General features: G+C 53.7%; 1 protein-coding gene across 2 annotated transcripts in view; it reads left to right on the forward strand.

Moving 5' to 3' along the window:
* Window positions 1–5,237: 5,237 nt before the first annotated feature.
* DNMT3A (DNA methyltransferase 3 alpha) overlaps window positions 5,238–12,080 on the forward strand; it is a 64,976-nt gene continuing 58,133 nt past the window's right edge. For both annotated transcript variants that reach the window (XM_033145250.1, XM_033145251.1), the window contains exon 1: window positions 5,238–5,349. In XM_033145250.1, coding sequence (XP_033001141.1) covers window positions 5,281–5,349 — 69 coding nt within the window. In that variant the 5' untranslated portion in view covers window positions 5,238–5,280. The remainder of the gene's footprint in view (window positions 5,350–12,080) is intronic.

Raw genomic sequence — 12,080 nt, forward strand, 5'->3', positions numbered from 1 at the left:
GGGGATTCCCAGGCACTGGCAGGCGAAAGTGGGTGCAGTTGGCCCATGTGCCCTTTGCTTGGCGCAGGGAGAGGGGAGGCACCTCTGGGGTGGGTGGGTCTGCTTTGCCTCCCCAGTGGGAGGCGGCACTGCTTCTGAATTCCAGTTGCTGGAAACCCCGGGACGCTCGGATCCTGCTTCTGGTTTCCCAGAATAGGCATCTGGCCGGCCCCTGCGAGAACAGGACCCTGAGCCAGATGGGCCTTTGGCTGGACCCAGCAGGCATTTCTTATGTTCTTATGGAACCTCCAAGTCCAGAGGCAGTCTACCTTGATTCCTCGGTTCTTAGGGGTATTTGTGAGAAGAGTATGCTGGGGCTGGGCTCCCTTTGGTCTTCTCCAGCCGCCGCCTCGTGTGTTCTTATTTGGATGAATGGCTGTTGCAGGGGTGCTCCTCTTGGTCTTTGGACTCCACTGTTTACTGTGCACATGATGTCATATTACGTTGTGTGTGTGTGTGATTATCTCTCTGTGAAACCACTCTGGCCCAGGGGAGCTTTTCCCAGGACAGAGAATCCTGCCCTCCTTTGCCCCAACCTCTTTGCCGTTCTTCTCTGCAACGGAGAAGGAAGACTCTGCTCTTCTTCTTCTTCCCCTGCACTTTCCCTTCACCTGACATCTTCCCTGTTCTTGCTCTGGGTTCGAGAGCTTCCCTGGGCTGCCGCTCTGCACATGTTTGCAGGAGGCTGGAAACGGCGAGAACACATTTTACTTTTGATGCGTTTTCCTGTATTCTCTTGCACGCAATTTGGATAGGATCTCCTAGAATTGCAGAGTGGGAAGGAATCCCAGAGGCCGCCCTCTCCAAACCTTTGCAGTGCAGGAATCGCAGCTCATGGTCTGAACAGGGAAGCGGGAGATCTGCCCCGAGTGCAGCGGGCACAGTGCCAACTTCCCTCTCTTGCCCCTGTACCAAGGCTCTGCCTCCAAGCTGCCCTCTGGGTGCCCCTGCCCTGCAAGGTGGGGCGAGGGTCTTTTCGGCAGGAGCCTTTCACCGGCGGAATCCAGGCTGTTTTTCTGGCAGCAGGCGAAGAAAGACAATTTTACTCTGCTGGGCTATTTAAGGCACAAATGACTTTGGCGGCTGCTATGGTTTTTTTTTTAATTATAATTCTGGTTTGCGTTTTTGTTTTTTATAAATGTAAACAGCCCTGGAAGCAAAACACAAGGAGGTTCACGAAATACTAAAACAAATAAGTTCAGCCATTGGCAGGGCAGGGGGGGGGGAGGGAATCTTGAAAGTCACCGGGGTGCCTAAAGTGTTGACACCTGCGTTGTGGGGTGTCGTGGGGTAGTGGTTAGAGTGCTGGACTAGGAATTGGGAGAGACTAGAGTTCCCATGAAGCTCCCTGGGTGATCTCTGGGTCACTCACTGCCTTTCAGACTAACCTACTTCGCAGGGTTGTTGTAAGGTCAAAATGGGGAGGAGGAGGAGGAGAAGTATGTGCGCCATGAAAAGTGGAATATAAATGCAACAAACAAACAAACATAAATAAATCACAAAGTTCTTCCTGCCTCGGAATCTCCTTTCTTGTCCCCTGAATCCATTGGTCTGGGTCCTGCTCTGGAGGGTAGGACTCGAACCCATGGCTTCAAGTGACGAGAAAGGTTGACTCCGACTCAACCTCAGGAAGAACCTTGTGACGGTGGGAGCTGTTGGGCAGTGGAACCATCTCCCTCGGGAGACGGTGCAGGTTTTTAAAGAGAGGTCGGATGGCTGCCTGCCAGGGATGGTTTAGCTGAGATTCCTGCCTTGCAGGGGGTTGGACTAGATGACCCTCGGGGTCCCTTCGCACTCTGATTCTCAGGTTTGAGAGAATGATCCTGCTTTAAGCCTTGGGAAGCAGATCTGTGTTCTGGACTTGTGCGTTGGAGGGCCTGAAATCAGGGCTGGTTTTGTTGTCCCCCGAGACTCCACAACTGGTGGACCACTGACTCCACGTGTTGAAACGGCAACAGACTCAAGATGCACACCTGAGGGTGCCATCAATGCCCGGGTTAACTCAGGCGTGGAAATGTCGAGGTAAAAGGGACGCCAAAGGCCATGTAGGCCCCCCGGCAGTCTCCCTGGCATTTGAGCCTTGCTCTGGGTGTGGCATTCCTGTGCCCAGTTGAGGGCGAGGATGAGTCCTCTCACCACATGAGCTTAGGAGGGCTGTGCCAAGGGGTGTGGGGTGGGCGGAGGGCGGCCAGCCTTGATAGGGGACCCCCCCTCTCTGTTAGTGGGGCTGCCTCTGTGCTCTCCTGTCTCCATCCTCGCCTGCCCCCCTCCCCTTGCAGACCTGGCTGATTGGCAGCTCTGCCTTCTGCGTGGGAGGGAGTCGTGCAAAAAGGCTCCTTTTCCTCGTGTATGTGCCCCCCCCCCTTGAGGCTGAGCTGCTTGACGGAGCTGCGGTGCCAAGGAAAGGGGGTCCATGCCCTGGAGGCTGTGTGGAGACGAAGGTCCTTGCAGAGGCAGGAGGGAGGTGAGATGCTCAGGGCTCGCGATGGGACCCCAACCTGTTTGCGAGGGGGCCGTTGAGATTCCAGCACCCAGGAACCTGATTTATCCAGAGTCAGACCATTAGTCTGTCTGCATTTGACAGCAGCGATGGCTCTCAGGCAGGCAGTCTTTCCAAGCCCTCCTTGGAGATGCCTGCGGCGTAACTTGAACCCTGGTCCTGTGCTAGGACCCTTTGCCACAAGGAGGGGTGGGCTTGGCATAGGCAGACCTCGGGGCAGTTCTGATGGCTTCTTCTTTGGTAGGGGGGCTTCCTCTTAGCTCCGGTCTCTGTGGTGCTCAGGGGCAATCCCAACCTGACTATTTTGAGAGCTGAAGGAAACCAAACCCCAGGTCTGTTGCTCTTTCCCTGAGAAGCTGCATTTCCTGGGTGTGTGTGTGGGTGTGTGTGCAGTGTCCTCTTTGCATCTGATTTGGGAAGATGTCCCCTTGTGGCAGGAGGGGGTCCCAGTGGGGGCCTCCTCTTCCCTTTTCTTGGGTACTTCCGGGTGGCGCTGTGGGTTAAACCACAGAGCCTCTTGGGCTTGCCGATCAGAAGGTCTGCGGTTCGAATCCCCGCGATGGGGTGAGCTCCCATTGCTCGGTCCCAGCTCCTGCCAACCTAGCAGTTCGAAAGCACGTCAAAGTGCAAGTAGATAAATAGGTACCACTCCGGTGGGAAGGTAAACGGCGTTTCCGTGCGCTGCTCTGGTTCGCCAGAAGCGGCTTAGTCCTGCTGGCCACATGACCCAGAAGCTGTACGCCGGCTCCCTCGGCCAGTAAAACGAGATGAGCGCCGCAACCCCAGAGTCGTCCGCAACTGGACCTAACGGTCAGGGGTCCCTTTACCTTTACCTTTCCGTTAGACCAGGGGTTTCCAAAGTGGGTACTGGGATTACGTGGGGGGGGGGGTTCTAAGAAGTGAGGGGATGGCAGGGGATCACTGAAGGAGTAAGTGTGTATTGGACTTTGAAAAGACCATCACTTTGGGGGAGTATATTAGTAAATTTTGAAGAGACGTGCCATAAATTGGGTTTTTGTCGTCCTTGGTGGATCTGCTGTTCTGAATAATGCTTCTTATGGGGTTAGGGGGCACAGGGGGAGCAGTTTATGGGACCAAGGGGGTGGGGCCCTAAACAGTCTGGGAACAGATGTTTCCTGGAGTGTGGAATAAGCAGAGGTGGCAAAACTGACAAGAGACGCACATTTAGAATCCTTCAAGGAGGGCGGGAAACGTTTCTAGTCTGCCTACGAAGTTACTTTCCAAATGCGAAGTACACAGCAGGGTTTGAAGTTGAAGGGGAGAAAAATAGCAGAACGCATTAATAAACCTGTTAAAGAGGATGAACATGGATTTGGTGGAATTACAAAATGCAGTTGTCTGAAATGTTGATTACAAACATCGTTGGTGGGTGAGCGGGAATTCGTTAGTATTGTGGAATTTGAGTGGCAAAATGTAACTTTTAAGGTTGAAATAAAATAAAATATTATATCCCCCCCCCCAAGAAAAAGATGGTGCAGTGGAACTCATCCGGAGCCACTGCTCCCCATAGCCAGATCAGCCCCACACCCAGAGCAGAGCGGCAGGGCGGGCTGGGTGCCCTGAGTCTTCGTGGGCACCCTGGGGGGCTGGCAGAGGCTGGCGTGTGAGTTTGGGCGTGGGAAAGAGGGAGGCTGCTCAGATTCTTCATCAGCAATCCCTGCCCACTTGCAGGGGGCACTGAGTGCCACTGTGGGTCAGATGTGGGTCAGATCTTTTTCTTCGCTTGGCAGGGGGCTGGGGGGGTGTGTCTTCCACCTGGGAGGGGCCGATTCCCTCTCTGTCTTCCCCTTGTGGCTGGGGTCCCTTGCAGTGCGTTAAGACCCTTTAGCTGCAGTTCCTTTATGGCAGGGGGTTGCATCCTGTGGCCCTTTGGCATTCCCAGGCAGAGGGCAGACCGCAACCGTTGTATGTGTGTGTGTGGGGGGGACCCATTTCCGGAGTCCTTCCCCTGGTTGCGTTGGAGGTGCCCAGGCTGGAGGCCTCTTTTGCATTCGGCTTCTGATTCACAAGAGTTGGAAGGGACCCCCAAGGGTCATCCAGACCAACCCCCTGCAATGCAGGAATCTCAGCTAAAGCATCCGAGACAGATGGCCCTCCAAGGAAGGGGACTCCAGCATCTCCCGAGGGAGACCGTTCCACTGTCAAACAGCTCTTACCTGTCAGAAAGATCTTCCTGATGTTTGAATCTCCTTTTCCTTGCAGTTTGAATCTATTGGTTTGGGTCCCAGACTCGGGACTAATCTCCTTGAAGCAGCAGATGCAATCGCCCCACCCCCACCCCCTTGCCCTAGAAGTCTCCCCCCCACCCCCCAGCCTGTTTCTCCTCCCACCCCGTAGCTCTTGCCCTACCAACGGTTGCAGAGGGTGGGGGTCTCTGGGCTGGGTGGGGACCTTTCCTTCTGCGAGTGGCACTGCCCCCCCAGCTTAGCCAGAGTCAAGGCTGTGGCTTGTTAATGATTGCCCCCATAGGCCTGCGAGGGGCTCTCCCTGCCCCCAATGCGTGAGCACCTGTTGCCGTGGGTCCGGGCCGCACCCTCTGACCGCCTCCTCTCTTTTCGCCCTTGCAGGTGGCAGGGAAACTAGGGTGGGTCCGTCAGCAAAGGGGGGCCCTCGGCGTGCCAGCTCTTCCGTTCCCGTCAAAGCCTTTTGTACCTTGAGCCCCTGAAGGGGACGCTCCTCCTACTGCCGCCCCCCGCCTCCCGCCTGCTGCTTCGCTCGCCATGCCGTCCAATGGGGCTGTCGACACCAGAAGCCCCTCCGCCGACCGGGAGTCAGCTGACGCTCACAAGGTAAGCGGGGGCTGGGGGTGTGCGGGGGGGGGGTTGCCGCTCCATCAGGGGGACCTTTGTTGTTCCGTCATTCAGTCGTGTCCGACTCTTCGTGACCCCATGGACCAGAGCACGCCAGGCACCCCTATCCTCCACTGCCTCCTGCAGTTTGGCCAAACTCATGCCAGTCGCTTCAAGAACACTGTCCAGCCATCTCATCCTCTGTCGTCCCCTTCTCCTTGTGCCCTCCATCTTTCCCAACATCAGGGTCTTTTCCAGGGAGTCTTCTCTTCTCATGAGGTGGCCAAAGTACTGGAGCCTCAGCTTCAGGATCTGTCCTTCTAGTGAGCACTCAGGGCTGATTTCTTTAAGGATGGATAGGTTTGATCTTCTTGCAGTCCATGGGACTCTCAAGAGTCTCCTCCAGCACCAGAATTCAAAAGCATCCATTCTTCGGCAAGAGACCAGCTAAGTTTGTTCTTGGTATGAGCTTTCCTGTGCATGCACACTTCTTCAGATGATGATGATGATGATGATGATGATGATGATGATTATTATTATTATTTGTACCCCGCCTATCCGGCTGGATTTCCCCAGCCACTCTGGCCGGCTTCCAAAAAAAATAAAATAATCAAATATATTAAAATATCACACATTAAAAGCTTCCTTAAACAGATGTCCTCTAAAAATGTCTGGTAGTTGTCTATCTCTTTGACATCTGAAGGGAGGGAGTTCCATAGGGCGGGTGCCACTACTGAGAAGGCCCTCTGCCTGGTTCCCTGTAGCTTTGCTTCTCGCAGTGAGGGAACTGCCAGAAGGCCCTCGGTGCTGGACCTGAGTGTCTGGGCTGAACGATGGGGGTGGAGACGCTCCTTCAGGTATACAGTTTCAGTGTATCTGAAGAAGTGCGCATGCACACGAAAGCTCATACCAAGAACAAACTTAGTTGGTCTCTAAGGTGCTACTGGAAGGGATTTTTTTATTTTTTATTTTGTTTTGACTATGGCAGACCAACACGGCTACCTACCGCATGCTATGATTGGGAATAGTGGCAGCAGGGCCGGTGACAGCCTGCGGGAGAGCTCAGTCCATGGATCTCAGGGTCACAGGTTTGAGCCCCACATTGGGCAAAAATATTCCTGCTTTGGGGGGTTGGACTGGATGACCCTTGGGTGTCCCTTTTAACACCGATTGCACCTGTGCAAAGTTTGTGCTGCATGGGCTGGGGCGGAGAGGTCTTCTCTGTCTTCTCCAGCATCGGGTTTAACCCAGCTCCGATTTTTGGGGTGGGAGCATCTGCATTTCGGGGGGTGGGGTTGGACTAGATGACCCTCGGGTGCCTCCTAGCTCCTTTGATTCTATGATAATGAGACGGGCAGCAATGCAGTCTGTGCGGTAGAGGAGCAGCCTGGGCTTGGAGGGTGGCAGGGGCAGAGGAAGAGAGAGCATTACGGCATGGGCTTTGCCTTGGTTCTCAAACTTAATCTGTTCCAGAAGTCCCTTCCAAAACCAAGGCGTGCTTTCCCATAGAAAGGAACGCAAAACAGATTAATCCATTCCAGACTTTTAAAAACAAGCCTTAAAATAGTAATTTAACATGAATTTTACTATCTAACAAGACCATTGTTCAAGAAAATGAAAGAAATAATCAATGTACTGTACTATAAAATAAATAAAACAGTATTGTAGATGATAAAAATTAAAATTAATTTTTTTTCTTACCTGCACTGATGATGATAGTCATTGTTTGAATGGGGGGCCTTTACCCATTTCCGCAGTCACACAATCAATCAATCAGTCAGTAGCTGAACTGGGATCCACACAGTCACAAAAACAAATTAACCGAAGAAGCCTCAAAACAAAAAACACTAATTAAATAGCAAAAACCAAAGCACCAAATATAAGCTGCAAATATCACCTCAAAACACTGCAATCGGAAACGGAAGGCTTGAATTACAATATGGGGGGGGCGCAAATTAGCAGTGCAACAGGAAACACGGGGGGACTCAAAACGGAGCAAAAAGTTCGAAAACCAGAACACCTACTTCCGGTTTTGCAGCATTTGGGTTCCAAGTTGTTCATGAACTAAGCTGTTCAAAAACCGAGGTACCACTGTAATGCCGAGCCAAGAGTGTGTTGGAAGGGACCCCCAGGCCTCATCTAGTCCAACCCTCTGCAGCGCCAGAGTCTGAGGGAGACCCTGGGGCAGGTTGCAGAGCAAGAGAGAGGGTCCTCTGCACATGCTCTGTTCTCTCACGAGAGGCGGGCAAATGCCTGGGTCAGGGGGCTGGTAGCCTGCGGATGTTCGAAGAAGCCTCGGCTGAGCCCTCAGAAGGGCCTGGGGAGGGGGAGACTGATGGATGGATGCATTGTATTTATATGACACTCTCTAATCACACGAATCCCAAAGCGTCTTGCAAACGTCGTTAAGTACAGCTTAAACCGTATGCTATAATTAACAACACATCAAAAAAGCAGTTACAATACTATGTTTTGTTTCATACAATTTATATACTACTGATTGGTTAAAAAAGAAAAAAAAGACCCCAAAACCTCAAAGTGGTTTACAGAAAGCATTAACATTATCGAGAAATCTTTCCCAGAGTCAAATTAAATTAACAATGGACTGGAAACAGACGAAAACGCTCATCCTCTTCCTGAACGTCTGGACGGGCTTGTCTGTAAACACGAATGCTTTCAGCAGGTGCCAAACAGAGGGTGGCAAAGGCTCCTGCCTGATATCCAGAGGCGGGGAGTTCCAAAGTGGAGATGCTGCCGCACAGGAAGATCTGTGTTATTTGCAAATGCAGAAGGGGGTATTATGTGGCACCTGCAGGTGCCAGTTTGGAATAGGAAAGGATTTGGAGGGGAGAACCAAGAGAGGCAAAGCTGTCGTGCACGTGTGGGGGGGGGGGATGCAGGTGAGGCGTCCCAGGATCAAGGAAACCGGAGCGAGACCAAGAGACCTGTTTTTGCACCGGAGGGCACAGCCTGGCTCATGCCGGGACTGACTCAGCGTTGCTCTGCTCCCCAGGTGAGGGAGGATCTCTCAGTCACTGCTGTGTCCCGAGGGTGCCGAGTTCCAGAGCCGCTCTCCATCGAGGCGTGCGCTATGTGTCCGTGGGGTTTTCCCTATGGCTTAGTTCACGGCTTCAGGCTCTCTTGCAGGCCCCACACCTGGAAAGCCATAAAGGAGCAGCGTTCAGGCATTGCTGCTGCTGCTGAGGACCACCCAGGGACTGGCACCCATCCTGCAGGTCTGCTGCTTGGCTGTTCTCCGTCACCCTGGCGCAGGAGCCCGCTAAGGCCGGGCATCAAGCTGCGAGGGAGGCTCCAGGGCTCGTGCAGAGGGCTCCCTGCGGGCTTTGGCCTGGCCCTGCCTTCCCCGTTCTCCGCCACAGTCTCTCAGGCTGATACCTGAAACGGGGTTTTGTGTTTCCACTGCATGCGTGCGCCAGTGTGCGCACCCCCCCCCCCTGCACAGCAGAACTTGCGCGCATCCAGTTGGAAGATTCAGGACAGAGGAAAGAGAGAACTTTCCCCCGCAGCGAATAGTTGAACTGTGGAACTCCCTCCCACAGGACCTCGAGGGCTCGAGAAGAGGATGAGACCAAGTCATGGAGAAGGAGAGGGATATCGATGGTCCCTAGACAGGATGGCAAGACTTCTGGAAACCACAGCAGAGAGAGAGTGATTCTCTTTTGCCCGGGTCTTGCTTGAAGGTTCCCCGTGATTTTTATGCCGTGAATTGCCTTGAGATCTACAGATGAAGGGCAGTATGCGAATTTAATGAAAATAAAATAAGGGGCATTTGGCTGGCCACTGTGAGAACAGGATGCTGGACTAGATGGGCCACTGGCCTGATCCAGCAGGCTTTTCTCGTGTTATGGAGCCTCCAAGCCCAGAGGCAGTCTATCTAGATTTCTTGGTTCTTACAGGTCTTTGGCCTGTGTGAGAGCAGGAGGCAGCACTAGATGGGCCTTGGCCTCATCCAGCAGGCACTTCTGATGTTTTAATGCCTTCCTCGGCTGGCACCGGAATCCAAAACATTGGGAGGGCATCATTTTGTGGAAGACTGGCATGGAGCTCAGCGCCAGAGCTTGGAAATAGGTGGGAGTTGCGTCAAAACTGAAAGGAACCTGTCCGTTTGTCATTGACCTGCGGCACTTTGAACCAGTGGAGATTTCTGCGTGGCCTTCAAAGACGGTTCCCCCTCCGCCCCACAGTCTCATATGGGGAAGATAGGAAATGAATCCACTTCCGATTTAAAAGTTCAAATTGTACAAGGACCAGAGGCAACTGGAAATTTTTGATTCTTTGCCCTGCTTTCTCAGCAGAAACCTGCTCAGCGTGACTTGCAAGGATGAACTATTAGAAGCAAAAAGTTCCAGAAATAAGTTTGCAGTAAATAAAGCTACGCGCGACTCCTAGCCAGTTTGGAAGCAAGCGGGACTTGGACACAAGAGCCCCTTCGCCCCCCCCCCCCGAGGTTTCCAACAACACAGTCAAAACACAGCCAACCCAGGGAACTCCCTGCTGCAGGAGGCAGAGGTGGCCCACAGCGTGGAAGGATGGCTTTGAAAGAGGATCAGGCAGATTCAGGGAGGAGGAAGAGAGGGCTGTTGATGGCTACGATCCAGGGTGGCAGCAGTGCGTCTGAATCCCAGTTGCTGGAAACCGCTCTTGTGTTCAAGTCCTGCTTGCAGATTTCCAGTTGAAGCATCTGCGAGAATAGGACACCAGACTAGATGGGCCCCAGGCCTGATCCGGCAGGGCTGCTCTTAATATTATTAACATGCCAAGTCCCACAGGAGGGGCAACCTACCCCCCCCAACAAGCCAGAGAGGCTATGAAGGGCCAAGCCAGGGAAATCTCCAAGCCACAGCACCGGGAGCAAGACGTTGCCAAGCTCAGCTTTGGCTGGTGGGGGTCCCTGTGACAGGGCCTCTGGGAAAAGGTGAAGGGGGGGGCGTCCCTCCAGTATCCTGGCCATCCCTAAGGTCTTCAGTGTTGGCCTGCCCCCTGCCCAGGCTGCCCCAGAGGCTGTTCCCCTGCCCCCTCTGAACAAGGGAGTTTCCCCCGGAGTTGTTTGGCAGGAGCGGCAGGAGGGAGGCGGGGACGTGGGGCGGGTTGGGGGCCCCCAGGGGCTTTGCAGGCAGCCAGGTGTCTCGCTGCACCTGAAGCACAGGTGGAGCAACTTGATTTATAGTGGGGGGCGGGGGGACCTGATCCGAGCCGGCCGGAGGGAGGAGCCTCACTGCTCAGGCAGGGGAAGAGGTGTTTCCTGACTTTGCCCTGGGATCACATAACAACCCGCCTGCTTGGCTTGTCTGGGTGTCGGGTTCAAAGGCTGCCTGGCCTCCAGGCTGCGTCTTCTCCTCCAAGAAAGCTTCTTCTCTACCTGTCCATCTTCTAGGCTACCTGTCTATCTCGAGAGAAAATGGAGGGCACCTTTGGGGGTGAAGTCAAACAGCTGCATTAGCAGGCGCCACAAGACTGGGCTGCGCAGGCCACAAGACCCTCCCTCTCGGCCTCACGGGGGGGGGGGGGGGGTCCAAAGGAAAAGCAGAGCAAGATGTTTGGCAGGATCCTCTCTCCTCCTGTGGGGTTCCAAAGCCTTTCCCTCCTCCATGAATTTGCCCCATCCTCTTTTAACGCCTTCCAGGTTGGTGGCCGTAATAATAATAATAATAATAATAATAATAATAATAATAATAATAATTTATTATTTGTACCCCGCCCATCTGGCTGCGTTTCCCCAGCCACTCTGGGCAGCTTCCATCTAAACATTAAAATACAATAATTCATCAGCTATTAAAAGCTTCCTGATACAGAGCTGCTTTCAGGCGTCTATGGAGGTCCTAGAATGGTTTTTCTCTTTGACATCTGACGGGAGGGTGTTCCACAGGGTGGGTGCCACCACTGAGAAGGCCCTCTGCCTGGTTCCGTGAAACTTTGCTTGTCGCAGGGAGGGAACCGCCAGAAGGCCCTTGGAGCTGGACCCCGGTGTCCGGGGTGGAGGCGCTCCTTCAGGTATACAGGACCGAGGCTGTTTAGGGCTTTCAAGGTCAGCACCAACACTTTGAATTGTGCTCAGAAACGTCCTGGGAGCCAATGTAGATCTCTCAGGACCGGTGTTATGTGGTCCCAGCGGCCACTCCCAGTCCCCAGTCTAGCTGCCGCATTCTGGATTAGTTGCAGTTTCCGAGTCACCTTCAAAGGTAGCCCCACGTAGAGCGCATTGCAGTAGTCCAAGCGGGAGATAACCAGAGCATGTACCAGTCTGGCAAGAAAGTCTGCGGGCAGGTAGGGTCTCATCCTGCATACCAGATGGACCTGGTAGACAGTTTCCCTGGACACAGAATGGACCTGCGCCTCCATGGACAGCTGTGAGTCCAAAATGACTCCCAGGCTGCGCACCTGGTCCTTAAGGGGCACAGTTCCTCTCTGCGCTGCTCGAATGAGGACTTTCTTCCACCTGTCCTGAATCTCCCAACATCTGTAGGTCGAGGCTTACGAGAGAGGGAGGAAAACGTTTCTCTGTCTGCTTTCTCCAAGGCGTGCCGGTTTTAGAGATTTCTGAAATTAGGCCTGGCTTGATTCCTTTCCAGCCTTTCAATTACTTGTTGCTGTGCATCTCGGGGGGGGGGGGGGAGCCCTGCTGCTGCTGCTGCTGTGGCCCTTGGGCCCTTCCCACAAGCCGGGGGGTGAGCTGTAGGAGAGGAGGACTGGGACTGGGTGAGCCCCCCCTT

Source organism: Lacerta agilis, chromosome 3 (assembly GCF_009819535.1).
Source record: "Lacerta agilis isolate rLacAgi1 chromosome 3, rLacAgi1.pri, whole genome shotgun sequence".
In the NCBI taxonomy this organism is placed as follows: domain Eukaryota; kingdom Metazoa; phylum Chordata; class Lepidosauria; order Squamata; family Lacertidae; genus Lacerta; species Lacerta agilis.